Source organism: Hibiscus syriacus, unplaced genomic scaffold, assembly GCF_006381635.1.
Source record: "Hibiscus syriacus cultivar Baekdansim isolate YM2019G1 unplaced genomic scaffold, ASM638163v2 tig00110114_pilon, whole genome shotgun sequence".
Taxonomy (NCBI): Eukaryota; Viridiplantae; Streptophyta; class Magnoliopsida; order Malvales; family Malvaceae; genus Hibiscus; species Hibiscus syriacus.
This window is the reverse complement of record NW_024062594.1, coordinates 2,086,126-2,104,329: the sequence shown is the minus strand read 5'-3', so window position 1 is coordinate 2,104,329 and position 18,204 is coordinate 2,086,126. Positions and strand designations below refer to the sequence as shown.

The 18,204-nt window shown below is 35.6% G+C and overlaps 1 protein-coding gene and 1 pseudogene across 1 annotated transcript; one reads left to right on the top strand and one right to left on the bottom strand.

The window, feature by feature from the left end:
• The first annotated feature begins 12,666 nt into the window (after nucleotides 1–12,666).
• On the top strand, nucleotides 12,667–14,807 carry LOC120215290 (inorganic phosphate transporter 2-1, chloroplastic-like). The gene is made up of 3 exons (XM_039213007.1): nucleotides 12,667–13,386; nucleotides 13,598–13,789; nucleotides 13,865–14,807. The coding sequence occupies exons 1-3, from the start codon at nucleotides 12,667–12,669 to the stop codon at nucleotides 14,693–14,695; spliced, it is 1,743 nt and encodes a 580-aa protein (XP_039068938.1). The 3' UTR covers nucleotides 14,696–14,807.
• A 1,308-nt stretch (nucleotides 14,808–16,115) lies between these two features.
• Nucleotides 16,116–18,124, bottom strand: LOC120215131 (annotated as a pseudogene).
• Nucleotides 18,125–18,204: the final 80 nt, after the last annotated feature.

The window sequence follows — 18,204 nt, the reverse complement described above, 5'->3', positions numbered from 1 at the left end:
ACTATGTGTCATATTCAATCTAGAAGACGTGGTGCCCACAATTGAGGAGTATATCACTCTGCTGCATTATAAAGGACTCAGAATGAACTAGGTCTACATCAAGTACAATGAAAGTCTATCTTTGAAGAACTATCTGGCAAAGGTTACAGGGGCAAGACGAGGAAAAGGTTATTGACCCGGAAACTCCTTTCAAAAACTACGAGAACAAGATGGCGAAACCCTAGCTGAGCTGAATGTCATTGCTCACGAATTCAAGAAGCAAGCTTCGGATAGTTTCTATCGATAGAGGGCTCCAATGGTGTTGCCGTTAGGGAATAGACTTAGCAGAGAGTGGAAGCTGGAGGTGCAGTCTTTCGAGACTTTTTTTTGGGGACAAACAACTCGTCATTTGCACGGTTCATCCAGAGAAGCCAGAGCAGTTCAACAGGTTATTGAACCGATGACAGACGAAGGCAGAAGACTAGTCAACATATCAGAAGCTGTCAGAATATTTTTGTCTCTTAAAAGATAAAACACTTTTGTCCCCAATAAGGATTATTTCTAATAACAGACACATTTTTTGGATCAATGCCTCGAACATTGCATGCATCATGCATTCATGCATATTTCACATTTCTTTTCTCTTTTTTATTACATTCACGTGTCTAATAAAAAATGAGAACATTTCGATCTTATGACATATAAGGAGTTTTACCAACTATTGTTGGCACACATGTGGTGTCACCATATCCAGAGAAATCCATGAAGCCCCCCCATACCCCAAGTGGTATGATGAGAATGCACATTGTGAATATCACGGCGGTGTCCCAGGGCACACAATTGAGAACTGTTACGCATTCAAGAGAGTCGTACATAAGATGCATAACCAGAACTGGATCGACTTCAACAACTTGGGGGCATCCAAGTGAGCAAGATCATTTCATCATTTGAGGCATTCTGTTTGAACTTGTTTTTCTCACTTTTTCAAGTTTTGTAAGAACATTTATGTTATTTTAATGATGACGAGCAATGAATCACATTTGCAAACTTGCAATTCTTTGAATATCATTTGAATTAAAAAACTCTGTGAATGGTTCAAAGTTACGGATCTTTGACAAAGTAACATGTTTTAAAACAAGGACCTTAACCTTACCCAGAGTATACCCTCAAACACCGTACCCTGCTCTTGCAAATTAACCAATATAACCTTTTCCTTTCATATAGTGCGGACAACATGAGACATCCTCTTGCATATAACATTACTATGCTTTTTATTCAAGACGTTCAGTGATGATAATGATCTTTACAGATGGAATAGTTAAGTAAGCAAATCTAGTTTAGGTCAGTTGTTTGGAAATTGAACTCTAAAGATGAGATTCCTTGACTTTCAAAAACACCTAGACTATAACAGGTTCTTCTTGGCAATCTTAAGAAATTAAATCCGTAAAGCTGAGCTATTCCACTAAGGCAATTGGTTATAGAGGAAACTTGAAAGCTTTGGTCTTATGAGTAGATTACGTTCAAACCATGACATTACTTGGACACTTGGCAATTCGGTGTTTGCTCCACTGCTCTTGTCAGGCTGAAGACTCTGTGATGAAATGAACCCTTCAGTGAACTTGATAAAACTGGTTATAATGTTAAGTGGTCCCTCTAAAGCAATTGGTTAAACGCCCCGGCTTTATGGATCCAGCTTGCCAGATAATGACAAATTAAATCAAATTTATCTAAGCACGAAATTTTCGGTAATGTTGGACTAAGGGAGTTAAGGAATACTTGTTATAGTCGACTACACACGAGCACTCAAGAATTTCATTTTTAGACTGATATTTTTTGCACTGCCTTGGTTGGAGGAGCCTACAAAGCTTGAACAAATGGAAGATTTCAGATGACCGAAATAAAATGTCTAGTAATTGGTCATTCTAGTTACGTTATTTTGTCCACACCCAAATGAAATGCCAAATCATATTTCGATATTTTAAAAAATGATATTTTGGGTTACCAAAACCTTTGAAAGGAGGCCAACCTAAAGCCAACTCATCCGTTTGAACATTTGTCAAAGATTTGTAACTCTGAAAGCATTAAAAGAGCTCTTGATTCCTTTGATATTTTTTGAACTCACATTTACAATTTGATTCAATTGCGAACAATATTTTACAACATTTTTATCATTTCTCTCTCCTAAAACAAGAAAAAAGAGAAAAACATTCTCAAGCAGAACAGTCTCAGATATGAAAGGTCTGTAAAGCCAAAGCTCGGGAAGCAAATGGGGCACGATCCATTCCAATGACCAGATTGACAGGCCAAACATGAGACTCCATCCAAGAGATAAAACATAACTCATTCATGTTGCATGCATCTTAGACATACTTAAGAGCATCACATTTATCATTTTTAGCACACACATTTTTTATAGCTTTTAGAGTCAAATTTTAACTTCAAAATGAAATATACTCGATTCAAAAGCGCATTCGAAAATTGATGGTGGTAGCTCAACTTCACAGCGAAGGGGCGACTGACTGTCAACAAACAACTTTTCAGTTTCATTCAGAGTCAATTTCAACTTCACAGCGAAGGATTTGGACTCGAGACAACACAAGTTCAACTTCACAACGAAGGGACGACTGGTTGTCAACAAATAATTTCCCAATTTCATAGCCAATTTCAACTTCACAGCGAAGGATATTGGACTCCAGACAACGCAAGTTCAACTTCACGACGAAGGGACCGCTGGTTGTCAACAACAATTTCTCAATTTCCTTCCCAATTTCAGAGCCAATTTCAACTTCACAACGAAGGATATTGGACTCCAGACAACGCAAGTTCAACTTCACGATGAAGGGACCGCTGGTTGTCAACAACAACTTCCCAATTTCAGAGCCAATTTCAACTTCACAGCGAAGGATATTGGACTCCAGACAACGCAAGTTCAACTTCACGACGAAGGGATCACTGGTTGTCAATAAACAATTTCTCAATTTCAGAGTCAATTTCAACTTCACAGCGAAGGATATTGGACTCCAGACAACGCAAGTTCAACTTCACGACGAAGGGACCGCTGGTTGTCAATAACAACTTCCCAAATTCAGAGCCAATTTTAACTTCACAGCGAAGGATATTGGACTCCAGACAACGCAAGTTCAACTTCACGACGAAGGGACCGCTGGTTGTCAACAATAACTTCCCAATTTCAGAGCCAATTTCAACTTCACAGCGAAGGATATTGGACTCAAGACAACGCAAGTTCAACTTCACGACGAAGGGACCGCTGGTTGTCAACAACAACTTCCCAATTTCAGAGCCAATTTCAACTTCACAACAAAGGATATTGGACTCGAGACAACACAAGTTCAACTTCACAACGAATGGACGGCTGGTTGTTAACAAACAATTTCCCAATTTCGGAGCCAATTTTAACTTCACAGCGAAGTATATTGGACTCGAGACAACACAACTTTCATTGGATTTCAACTTCACGACGAAGGATATCCAATTCAAGGCTCAACTCCACGACGGAGGGGCCATCCACAGTTTCAACTTCACGATGAAGGGAATCGTACACACAAGCAACATCCATCTCTAGATTGGATTTCAACTTCACGACGAAGGATATCCAAATAAATTTTCCAATTTCGGAGTCAATTTCAACTTCACAGCGAAGGATATTGGCCTTGAAACAATGCAACTTATATTGGATTTCAACTTCACGACGAAAGATATCCAATTCCCAGGCTCAGCTTCACGACTTAGGGGCCATCCACGGTTTCAACTTCACGACGAAGGGAATCGTGCTCACCATTGTCTCTCTTGAGACAATTTCCAAGTTTTGTCTCTCTTGAGACAATTTCCCTTGAAACAAAATCTTGTCTCTCTTGAGACAGTTTCCCTTAAAACAAATTTTGTCTCTCTTGAGATAGCTTCCCTTGAAACAAAACCTTTGAATATCTTTTCCTTGAAACAAATTTCGTCTCCCTTGAGACAGTTTCTTTTAAAACTAAGTTTTTCTTGAGACAGTTTCTTTTGAAACAAATTTTGTCCCTCTTGAGACAGTTTCTCTTGAAACACAAAAAAACCCTCGAAATTGTTTCTCTTGAAACACACACACACACAAAAGCCTTTGAAAATGTTTCTCTTGAAACCCAAAGACTGTCGAGTTTGATTTCATTCAGCTCGATGACACATCAATTACACTATTGTCCGGTTACAGTCGAGGTTTTCAAGTCAAGAAAAAGACCTGTGTTAGCCGTGCCCTAGTGATAAGAAATCATTTTCCGATAGTATAGTTTAAGTCGAGAAAAGCTATCTGTCAACGAAGACCTTCAAGTTCGATTACACTAATCTCGAGGGCCTATCAACCACATGGTGGAGTCAAAGAACTATTTTCCAGTCGAATTTTCCAACCAAGATCTTTAAACCGAGAAGAAGATCGAGGTTGACTACAATTTGGCAATGAGAAGCCGCATCCCGATTCAAATTCCAAACTACGGATTCAATTCCGAACTTGGCTTCGCGACGGAGAAACCATCGGCAGCTTAATTTAACATGGAGTTATTCCTAATTTCAGAGTCAATTTCAACTCCACAAAGCAGGATATTAGACTGAGGGACCTCTTCATCCTGAACGAAAATTCGTGTCCTTTTATCTTTGTCCTATTTTTCGTTACACAAAAAAGGACAAAGAGGGGCAACTGTAGACACTTATTTTCATCCGGGGTCCTCTTTCATTTTGCATAGTATATAATAATGTCAAATATAACTTTTGAAAACATATATATATAGTTTTTGAAACAGTTTTGAAAAACATATAGTATATAGTTTTTAAAGTAATTTTGAAAACGTATAATATATAGTTTTTTTAAAACGGTTTTGACAATATAATATATAGTTTTTAAAGTACGTTTGAAAACATATAACATATAATTTTATATATATATATATATTATTAGTATTTTATTTTATTATATTTATATTTATATTTATATTATCTCTTATTTCAGGCCCATTTTTTTATTTATTGTGCCCAGCTTGCTAAGGAACAAGCGTCCAATTCTGCCATTTTGACCAGCAGGACTTTGTCAACTTCGAAATGAGGAGCTGGCAACAAGTCTTTGTCCTCTGTCTAACAACAAGCAACAGTCCAACTCCAACAAAACAAATAGTGAATCCCACGATTCTCGACAAACGAATGATAACCCGGGTAAGTCAGAAAATGGGGGAAAACAACCTCCTTTAATTTCAGGAAGAACCTCCGATGGAAGGCTTTATATACCTGCAGATCGAGACGTTGAAGGGGGGCTGAAAGTGGAAAATACATAGAAAGAGTTGGGGTGGCCTCCCGGCCCCATGTTACCATACACGTCCCCTCTTCTCAGCTACCTTGAAAAAGAAGAAGAAAAAACATCTCATGAGAGCTTTCAACGATCCCTTGCCTTAGGCCAAACCAAACATGAAAACATGAGATGAAAGTGGAAGTGGAAGTCTTTTGTTCGAGATTCAAAGGCTAGTAGTAAAGCCATCATCATCATAGATGGGAGGACGTAGCTGAGCTGATGACCGCATTTTACAATGGACAAAATATCGGCTGCTTGAGCCATGGAATGGAGTATCCAGTTCGACAAGGCTCTACGCTCCAATAACCCAGGTGAGGCCATTTTACAGACTGGTCAAAGACTGAAATTATGGCGACGAGAACCTGAAGCGACTAAGGCGGTGTGATAAGAGCAGCAAACAGAGGAAGCACTCTTGATATCACTCCAATATTCCCAACTCCGCACTCGAGCAAGGCCCGACTCAGGAAGCCGTTCTCAAAACAATTTCAGACACCATGCAGGGATTTAAAACGAAACCAGGGAGAATGATTGTTATTTCCTTTCTGGGCATTTTCAGGTTTGGCAGTGCCGAAAAAGGTATGTATGTCATATTGAAATCTAGGTTTACTGAATCGTTTTTGTTTTGTCTATTCTTGCTTACTATTTGACAGAACATTTCAATATAAAATATGGTTGATAAAACATTTCTTAAAGCCTTGTTGTCTATCATTTGCTTTTCCATATATTTTTATTATTGGTATAATTATTGGTTCTGGAATTCAGAGGTATCATTAGACATTGAGCAATTTTCAATGTGCGAAGCATCTTTTATCTATTATTTTATTTAATACCATGTCTTCACTTCTGTCATTTTCCATGTAATTGTTCAGCCTTTAATTGTTATATTCCTAGATATGCTTATTTGACTTCAGCTTAATACACTATTGTAACCTATTTCTAGGGGTAATTTTAATTGATTAAAGGTAATTATTCGAATTGAATTTTTAAATTTTAATTTAAATTTGTAATTTTCGTAATTAAAGACAACCAATAAATTAATTGGTACCGAAAGGGCGGTTCAAGGGTGCTAATCCTTCTTTGACCGTAACCGACTCCCGAGCCCGACACATTTCTGGTAAACGCAGATCAGGTAAGATGGTGTCCGGTCCACCTAAATATTTTTTAAAGTGATCGGTGGCGGCTCTAACCCAATCAATTCCAGTCGAAGCCCAATTCCGGGGCACAACCGAAAGACGGTTACGACAATCGTAATAGAAAATGTTATAAAGATCATAACTTTTTAGGTTAAACATTATAATATTTTAGGTTGAACAAAAAATGTTACATTCTCCATAATATTTTCGGTTGTAACTGAAACTATTACAAATGATATAATTTTTTCAATTGTAAAGCTTAAAGTCACCGTAATATAACATTTTTTGTTACAATCGAAAATATTATAAATTCACATAACTTTTTAAGTTAAAAAATGCCTTAAATTAATCTTAAATAAAATGATGTCTAATCTTAATATAACCAATTTATGCATATATCTAACATCAAGATCAATAGGAAAACCTACTAAAACCATCAACACAACTTCATATACAAAGTTTAGCATCCTATGTTCTAAAGCACGCTCTTCAAGAAACCTTCTTGATTAATCTCTAACTAAAAAAAAACAGGCTTCTAATGAATCACCAAACTTTTTCAAAATACATCTCGATCATGTCTCAAACATGATGAGAGATCTAAATTATCATTTCACCACTCTAATATGCTTGCTTAACTTTTAGAACTAAGTCATGAGCTGGGAGTATATAAATTTCACTTCTAAGTAACAATTCAACTTATCATCATATCTATCATGCATTATAAACCTTACAATTATATAAATATCATATGTCAACCATCAAATCATCTCATCAATTAGTATATATATGCATATCAAAAGTATCGTTGAACTCATAAAGTGAACTCAATGGTAAAAAGGTATGTTGTTCTTTCTAGAGGTCTTGAATTCGAGTAACTACGTCTGTAGGATGTGTGTGCGTTATCAATTGATTAAAAAATATTAAACATATACTATCTTATAATCACCTCATACTATTAAAAACAATTACTATCTCACGACCTATATACATGTCATTTGATAAGTGTTTTATATTGCATATATTTATTGTTATTTACTCCTTATATTTTGATTCGATATTACTGATTTATCTTTATTTTGAGTTTATTTTGGACAATATCTTTATTGGATTAATTAGCCCAAAAAGTGACAGATTTCGATGGTTCAGTCAACATCTTGAATATTTAATTAGAATTTATCTGACATAAGGTTATCCATAAGATGAAGCAGAATTCAAACGGAAGTACAAGACATAAATATTTATTTTTATCTTTTGTGATAAACCTTTTTATTTAGGATTTTTAGTTTTATTAATTTATTTAGGAATTAGTTATTTTATTAGAACTCTTGGTAGAATTTTTAGTTTGATTAGGAATTAATCATTTTATTTACTTAGAACTTTTGGGTTATAAATACCCTTAGGTTCAACCTTTGAACTCAGATTGTAATTTATATTCCCTTGACTATTTATTGAAGTTCTAATTTTCTTTCATTATTTTCTTTTCACAACGCTAAGCATGATCCAATCATGCTTGACTAAATCTCTTTTATTCGATAGCTGAGTAGCGACTCAATCTGTTTCGTGAGAATTGAAAACCGCTTCATACCTTCAAGTATCTTTCTTGATTTTCGGCAAACAAGGTTAGGTAATCGACTTAATCTTTAAATTCTTTACACTTTCAATTCAAATATTGCACTTTGGCTTGAATGTTGTTTCGATTTACCGTTGGGTAGGAGAATCGGCTTGTAGCAAATTCAAATCCCTAAGAACAAACTTAGCGGCGATTTGCTAAAATAAATCAAGATCGTGTCTGATTTTCATTGAGACGCATAATCCGATCATGGGCTTTTTTAGCATTAAAGAAGTTATTGACGTTAACATCGATAGTCGAAGTTAAATCCAAACAAGGATTAATTTTCAGGAATTGACTTTGGGTATTAATTTACAAGGGTTGGGCATTGTACACTGTAACCGACAAGATTTCAAAGAAAAATATATTTCAATGATCGAGACGAGTCTAATCAAAACGAAGCTAGAGCTATCTCCTATCATTATCTCTTTCAATTATTTATTTTTATTTCTTTATTATTTTTATTTAATTTTAGTTTATTCAATTAAATTCGACAAACCCTCCTTTTTATTTTTATTTTTGTTCAGATTTTCTGGTTAGAGATCAAATCAGATTTAATTATAAATTCCTTAGTCCCAGTAGATCGATCCTATTTTTCTATATTATTCTATTTGTTTTATTTTATTTATTCAAATTGAGAATTAAATTTATTTATTTGACAATTACGACACTTTTCATCCTTCTAATTAGAAGGTAATTAAAACATACTTTCGAACTTGAAGTGGTGACTCTTTGATTGGATTGTACACAAGACTCTATGTTTCATCAATTATGCTTATCGAGTCCCATTAATTTACTAGGTAAAAAATAAAGAACCGAGTTTTGAGTACCTGAATATTATAGCTCGGACCTGACTCATAAACCTATAATATTTAGTAAGTCGGGTATTCAACCTGCGAACTTTATTTTGTCTAGAATTTTTTTTTATCAAATTGAAAGATACATACATACCTTATATCATCGTATAGTATTTCAAGCATTATCTATAACATCTCAGCATGAAAGGAGAGTTAGTCTCATGTTCTTAAAACACATTAATTACATTTGAACCCATTAAGTGATCTTAACGGTAAAAGATAATTTTATTCTCCCTATAGGTATTGAGTTCGAACAACTACGTCTGCAGGGTGTGTGCATTGTCAATTAGTTAAAAAAAATTCTAAACAAATATTATTTTTACAATCACGTCAGACTATTAAAAAAAATACATAAATTACATTAATTTTTAATCCAAACAACTTAAAATATATAATTTCACCTTCGAAAACTTTAATCTTTTTAAATTTCACTTCTCTCAAAGTTATACCTCCTGTTTTGGAGAAAAATAAAGGTACAAAATTTGTCAAGAAGAAACTTCATAAATCGTAAGAATTTATTCGGGAATTATAATGAGATGAAGAAACTCTCATCCTTACTCCTTCAACCAAAACCCTAACTAAATTATCTTTCAACAATTAGCCTTGTTCATCAAATGAACAATTGGGTTAACTAGAATTTAGGTTATAATTGGAATTCCCTTCTTCAATATACCAAATTGCCCTCAAGTTTCAATTCTTTCTCTTGCCTTTCTTACCACAAGAAAAGTGGGAAAGTGGAAAGTGGCTGTCCCTTTTTCCTATATGTATGGGATAAGGGAGAGGTAAGATAGTAGGCTACCCCCAACACTAGGTTGAGAGCAGCTTCCGTAAGAGACCTCCACAAGAAAAAGAACAATAAATGATAAAATTATATTCCCTTCTTTTCTTTATTCTTAAATTCTTGGTGTCATGAGAATATATGCCTGCACTACACTAATCAAAATCCACTTAAATAGAAATTCGGTGTAAAAGTACGCAAAAGTATTTAAACGTTTATTGTTAGGTGATTAAAAGTCTTTAGAACATATATTATTTTATAATGATCTCGTACTAATAAAAGAAAAATATCATGATCAATTTTAAATAATATGTTAAAGAAGAATGGATGTAATACAATTTTTCTTTTTATGTCAGTTTTGAACCATTTTTTTAATCACGATTTTGAGGAACAATTCCTGTACGATTGTTTTACGATTATAGGCAAATAATTAATTCTTAAAATAATATTATTTCTCAAAATTTGATTATTATTATAATCCAATTCTTCAGTGTATAATGAAAATTTTAACTATGGATATAATCAAAATTAAGTATCGGGGTTGTAGATGAATTGAGCTTGAACGGATAATGTTATGTTTATGTTCGCTTGTTTATTTTTAGAGGTGTTCATATTTGGTTTGTGTTCGTTTAAACTTTTAATATCGTGTTCGTTTATTTATTTTTGAATGTGTTTGTGTTAATTTATTTATTGTTCACTAACATGTTCGTTTATATGTTCATGAATATGTTCATTTAACGTTTGTTTATGTGATAAGTTTTTAGTTTGACTATGTCAAGCTAAAAAAATGATAAAATCACACCGCTAGTGTTTAAACTCCTTAAAATCCACAATTTAAATTTCAACTTTTACCATGTCTTCAATTTAGTCCCTACATTCAATATTTAAAATGTACAAAAGAAAACCGGATAAACAAGCTTGTCTATGAACATAAATGAACGAGTCGATAAACGTTCTTATAGATGAGCTTATAAACAAGTTTATTCGTGAACAAAAATGAATCAAAAATACCTATGTTTGTGTTGGTTCATTTATTAAATGAACATAAATATTTTTGATCATACTCACTTATTTAGCTTAACAAACGAACATAAACGAACGTTATATGAATAATTCACCGAACACTATGTTCATTTACAACCCCATTAAATAGTGATGAGTCAATCATAAATTTTTATCACGTTTAAAGTCAAAACAACAAAAGTTTTTTTAAATAGAAAATGTATGAAAATTCGGAAGCTGAATTTGTTTAAAATAGTTATTTTATTTTTAAAGTTAATATCATTTTAAAACTATTTTAAAAATCAGTCTTATTCCATCTATTTTGGATTTTTTTTCAGTTCAAACATGAAAAACCATCAAATTACTGTTATATTATAACAATGAAAAAAATATTAATTGACTCTTAAGTTATATTACTGTTATTGGAAAATTTTAGAATGGAAGTTGCACACCAAAACACAACACGAATGCAACACACTTACATAAACCATTAATTAAATTGTCTTTATTAAATAAATAAAAAATATAATGATATATCCACAATTAATCATTTATTGCTGTTTAGTTTAAATTTCAATAGGAACATAATTAAATTATATTTTTTTTATTAAAATTTATAATTATTTTAGAAATTTTTATTTGTTTAGAATTAAAACATTTAATTTTTTAAGTTTACAAAATCATCCCAACAATAACCACTAAAACCATCCAACGACGACCCTATTCATCGTCGGAAAATCATGTTTTTCAACGTACAATCGTGACAACGACTCATGGCATGGACAAATTCTTTTGATTTCAACAAGGATATTTTAAACGGATTTACAACATTTGATATAAACATATATTTTATCATATCGATGAAATCAAAACATAAACAATATTGTTTAACTTTATTTTTTCTTCTTCCAACTATTGGTATTAGAGTTGAAGATTTTCATAGACTAATTAACCTCAAGGGTGTTGATAAAAAATATAATTTAATTATATTCCTATTGAAATTTAAACTAAACAACAATATAATTAAGTGTTGGGATGTTTTTTTTTGGATAAAAATTGTTGGGATGATTTCATAAACTTAAATAATTAAGTGTTCCAGTCTTAAATAAATAAAAATTCTTAAAATAATTAGAATTTTAATAAAAAATATAATTTAATTATATTCCTATTAAAATTTAAACTAAATCATAACAAATTATTAATTGTGGATAAATCATTATATTTTTTATATTTATTTAATAGGGATAAATCATAACAAATTATTAAAATAATTATTAGTTGAGTTAGTGGTGTATATCGGTGTATCACATTAATGGTGTGTTTTGTTATCATAATATCTAATACTTTATAAATTTGAATATATTTAATTTTTTAAATTATTATTTAATATATTAACGATAGAGTTAAATAATTTAAAAATAGAAAACTTATCATTAAATCAAATTAATTTATTAACAATTAATTGATTTAGTGAGACTTGTTAAATTTCTTAATAAATAACGTATAAATTTAAATTATAATATTATAGATGAAAAAAATTAAATTAAGATAGATCTTATAATATAATTATAAGATTCTTAATCCAAATTAATCGAGGAATTAATTGAATAAGAGTAATTGAACATAAAAGATGAATCAAATAATGACTTATCAACTGATGGTGCGGATAATGGAGTAATCTGCATTATGGATTTTGGATATAATGAAAATTTTGTCATAATTTTTTTCTGTGAAATATATGTGAATACTGTAAGAGGATCTTAGAACGTGTGTGGATGGAGTGGAAAGACACTCGTCCAGGAACTCATTCCCACCACTCATTTCCAAAAGCAAAAACTGAATGAATCACCTTCCTCCAGTCTTCTTCCTCCACCACCTACTCTCTTTTCTCTTCCAACCTCCATGGTTCCCAATAATTCCCCAGACTAATTCTCTTCTCTTTCAACGTCTGACTATCTTTCATTGTTCCATTCAGAGACATGACTCTTTTTTCTTGTTTAGCTTCTGCAATAAACACCACTTCCCCTCAAGTATTTCTTCTCAGGAATCCTCATCTACATTCTCCCAAACACCATTACCACGAAACTAAACTACCCAGGAAAGAGAATCTTGTGTTCAGGCCTTTCCAAGTTCAAACCAGGCCTTATCTTCCGTTCTCGAGCTTGAATAACTCCAGACTCAATCACCCTTTTGCCAACATATCTTCTTTTGCCGATGCGGGAGGTGAGAAAGAGCAAGAAGATGAAGCAACCCATGCTAAAGCAAGTGACGATTACTCGCCTGGAATGGCTCAAGCTTTCAACATATCTTCCAGTACTGCTTCTGCTATTGCTTTATTCATAGCGTTTGCAGCTCTGAGTCTTCCGTTCTTCATGAAGTCTTTAGGTCAAGGAGTTGGCTTGAAGAACAAGTTTTTGTCTTACGCGACGCTTTTGTTTGGGTATTACATGGCCTGGAATATCGGAGCCAATGATGTGGCGAATGCAATGGGAACTTCGGTGGGATCAGGTGCATTGACACTGCGTCAGGCTGTTTTGATGGCGGCCATTTTGGAGTTCTCTGGAGCATTGATGATGGGAACTCATGTGACCAGTACTATGCAGAAAGGGATCCTTGTTGCTAATGTGTTTCAGGGCAAGGATACTCTGCTTTTTGCTGGATTGCTGTCTTCTCTCGCTGCTGCTGGTACTTGGCTGCAGGTACTTAACTCTATCCTTGCTTTCAACTTTATCTGCTTTGAAATCTTAGTTTTCATATATTAAAGGTTTGTCAAATAAGTAATTTCATGTATTCGAAATCTTTATTATCTCTATGTATGTGATATACTTCATATTGATCTCGTTTTGATTACTTAATACGCAAGCATTTCAGCTTTATCACTATGCATGTAAATCATGATGCATTGCTCAGGTTGCATCATATTACGGTTGGCCGGTTTCGACCACACACTGTATAGTAGGATCAATGGTTGGATTCGGCCTGGTTTATGGGGGACCTGGCGCTGTTTTCTGGATGTCTCTGGCAAGGGTTATTTCGTCGTGGGTTATCTCACCTGTAATGGGAGCATTGATGTCATTCCTAGTCTACAAATGCATCCGCAGAGTATGTTCTTTCTCTTTGGAATATTAACCTATTGCTCCGCTTTATTCAGTTGTCCTTACGACATGTTTCCTGTAGTTTGTTTACAGTGCTCGTAATCCGGGACAAGCAGCGGCTGCAGCGGCACCGATTGCTATTTTTCTCGGGGTAACCGGGATTTCTTTTGCAGCCTTTCCGTTAAGTAAGAGCTTTCCGGTAGCTCTTGGTCAAGCTTTGGGATGTGGAGCAGTTGGGGCATTCATAGTTTACTATATTATCAGAAAGCAGCTCGGTCATCTCCTTGCCAAAGCCACTTCTTCGACACGGTCAGAGCCGCAAGAAAGTACAACTACTCAGACTAAAAATCTCGGTCTTCTCTCGGACATCGCAGGGCCTAAAGGCACCCAGCTGGAAATAGTTTATGGGGTCTTCGGGTATATGCAGGTATTGTCAGCTTGTTTCATGTCATTCGCCCATGGAGGAAACGATGTTTCGAATGCGATAGGGCCTCTAGCTTCGGCATTATCGATTCTTCAAGGCGGTGCCAGTGGCACCGAGATAATTATCCCAAATGATGTTCTTGCCTGGGGAGGATTCGGAATTGTAGCAGGGCTTACGATGTGGGGGTATAGAGTGATAGCAACGATCGGGAAGAAGATCACCGAACTCACACCGACTAGAGGGTTTGCAGCCGAGTTTGCAGCAGCCTCGGTTGTTCTCTTTGCATCAAAGCTGGCTTTGCCAATCTCAGCAACACATACGTTGGTCGGAGCAGTCATGGGAGTCGGCTTTGCCAGAGGTTTAAATAGTGTTCGAGCCGAGACAGTTCTAGAGATTGTGACATCCTGGGTTGTGACAATTCCAGTTGGTGCTTCCCTTGCGGTCATCTACACATGGATCTTAACCAAACTTCTGTCATTTATTTTATGACAACGTATTCAAGAACATCTAAACAGCTTGATGTATGTGATTAATTCAAATCACCCACCTTTTCTTTTTTCAAAGTATTTTGTGGAATTGTTACGACTTTGTTGAGTTGAAATGATTTCTTCAACTGGAAATCAATAATTATTTTTGATTTGGAGAGGATAAGAACTGCATGCAGATATCCGAGGAATATTTGTCGGAAACATTTGAAAATATCACAGCATTGTATTTTTCTATGTCAATTAGTTTTCTTCTTAGCAATCAAGTGATCAATGGCACAAAACTGAGGACAACAGCAATCAACAGGATGACTAAAAAAGCATTCAATCTGCCAGAAGAACCAAACTAATCTTATCAGGTAGTAATCATGGCATGAAAGCATACAAGGAGGATAAATCTCTTGTTACCGGAAAATATCGAAACAGCTACTTCTCGAAAGGGTCACATCTTAACACTAAAACATCACATAATCAACACAGAAACGGAATGTTTTCGATTTATTTGGGTTAATATACTTTTCCTCACAAGCATCTGAAGAAAATAACAAGCATGTTACCTGAACAGAAGGAAACCTTGAGGTAGAAGTTCATGCAGAAAGTTCTTGTACAGATGTTAAATTAGGCTCCCAACCTGATTGGCGCAACATGGCTGTCCTCGGGAGTGGGGGTACAAAAGGCTTCTTTACCGTTCGAACTTTCCGCTCTGTATGTTTCGACTCTCGCTCCTTTGTAGCTTTCAATGCCTTGGAAGACTTGGCAACATAGAATTCTTTTGCTGAATAAACAGATTCCTCCAAGTTTTCTCCAGATATATCCCAAGTGATCCTTGCATCTGGCATTTCTTCTCTACCTTCAGCAGCTTGTGTACCCTTAAGCTTCTTCTGGTGTCTACGCTTCAGTTTTCGGGCCGTAGAGGATGGGATAATGTAATACTTTTTTCCAGGCAGCAGGCTATCTCCAGGCCATAGAAGGGACTCGTCAGGATTGGTAAAAACTTCAGGACGTACGTGCAATACACATCCCTGGATATTTTTTCATCAGATGGGATACAGGAATGGCATTTTGATACAGTTCCTCTTTCCCACCTGCATGAACAATCCTCACATATATATCCCTTGGTATGGAGAAGTCAACCGACTGGGGAGCTCCTCGCACATCTTCCTTGCTTCCAGAATCCTGGTTCTTGTTATGCTTAAGAAACCCGAAGAATGCAGCGCACATCTTCAACATAGCTGTGGATTAAAAGCCACCTGATCCAGATGTTGCATCATATTCCGTTATATGACAGACCATTCTTTGTTTTAAGGTAGTGTATATTCTTCTGCCTATCCCATTTGGATGCCGTGTTGAATATTTATGGCCGGCTTCTCTAGTTTAATATTCTCCCACAGAAATATTGATGAAACCAAAGGCATTATACAAGCAACAATGACATCTTCTTTTGTTAATTTCCACAAGAATTCCCAAAGCTATCCACATCGATTACAGAACTTCATGCCGATTAACTCTTAGAGCACATTAAACACATCCTTATAGCACTATCATAGTCCCATAAGCCCGATAGTACCTGTCGCTCCAGCTTCTTCACTCTTCCACTAATCCAATTGTTATGAAGAACAAAACAACCCTGCTTCTTGCAGGCTGATTTTACGTCTTCTTTCTCCTATAGGCCCCGGTATGCACTGTTCGGGAAAAGGTTTCTATCCAAGAAAAGAACAGTCAAGTTTGTCTCCGGTTCCACGCATCTATTACCACCCTTGCGAGTGGAACCCCCTTCACCACAGAATGTGTCATAGAAACTCGGCTACTCGGATAGGCCAGAAGTTGCAGTATGCCTGACTACCTTTTCCATCGCAGCAATAGTGGGGGCATAAGCATGGGCAGAGTAAAAGCCAGAGTTCAACCGTCTAGGTAAGTTTATAGGACCTGTAAGGGAACAATAGAAAATATTTGTGGACTACGGAAATAAGCTCATAGAGCCAACTGCGATGGTAATAATAATCTGTTTGGTTGTATTCATCGGACTGCGCCGCGAGAGTGGTAGGACCAAAAAGAGGAAATCAATGGCAAAGGATTTCTAAACCAGCAAGTATACATCCACTTCACTCAAAACTACATTGTATCCGAGCTTCAGAATCGCTAAAACCAATCTGGATTTCACCTTGGTTACTCTCTGAAAGCATTTCGTTCCAAAGTGGCAGTCATTATAGCTAATATTACTTGGAGCTGATGGATCATTGAAGACACAGGAAGGCCCTGGCACAAAACAGAATCCTTCATTCAGATACATATGGTAAAAAGGTCCCGGAAGCTTCGGTGGAGAATGATCTGAAAGAATTCCCAACACATTTCAAGGACTGTAAATCATCATCATTACAGAACTTGGATTTGATGCTATTAGGTCTCAATATTTTTTTGAAAAGGCTATGGTGAAACTAAAGAAGTAAATACCTGCATTATGGAGAGCTGATAGGTCTCATAATCAAGTGCAGAAACCAAAAAGTTAGTAATTCTGAGGTGCCTCAGTCTGCAGATCCAACTCATTAACATGTCCTTATAACTATATCCAGCGAGGCAGCGACCGTGAACACAACTGTCCGATTCTCGTCTGCAATGATAGCAAGAAGTGACTCTAAAGAAAAGGGAAGCTTTAATGTCTTTGTGGGCACTATTCGATCTTTTAAAGAGCAACCTAAAGTTTCGTTCTGCAACTTTATAGTTCCAGCAATGCAAGCCGAAGTTTTCTTTGATCTCCTGCAGTTTGTGAAGCTTCCTTTCCATAAGCTCGAAGGCAATGGATGAAGGAAATCTTCTGTAGTATTAACAAGAAGGTATTGACCATCGCATGTCAAAAGTTACGTCGCAATGGAATAGTTAATTCCATAGAGGGACGACGACTCATATACCACTGCAAGATGGGAATCGCCATCGTATTCCCAACTTCCGTCGGAGCTCTTAACCAAACAGTTAGACAAATGCTGTGAATCGTCCAGGCGATGTTCGAGATAGTCCAACCGGCATCAAACACGAACCTTAATCCACTAGACAAAGCCTCGTTGATTAGGCAGTGGTGTAAACTCCCTTTCCATACAGGAAAGGAGGAAGCACTCCATGATGTAAGGGAACATCCCATTGTTCCATGCTATCACCATTCTATTGTCACAACAATTCCACTGCCAACTTGAGCCAAGTGTGTCCTGCAACTGATGAAATGGACAATGTTGTCAAATGAAGATTCCTCCACTAGATCTCCAGTTTTTATGTGGGTTCTATACGTGCAAACGGTGTAGGAGCAGTGAAAATAGTAATTTTAGGAGCTTCGAGGTGGCTGAAACTTCCACGGATGAACATTTGATTGCTGGAGAGTGGCAACTGCAGAGTAGCATAAAGGGATAGTGCAATAAGGAGAACCCCATACAACCAAACTGACCATAATCCAATCTGCAATGCCTGTATTAACCAAAAGGATGAAAATTGAAATATATAAATAAAGTGAGAGCTTGATTGTATGAA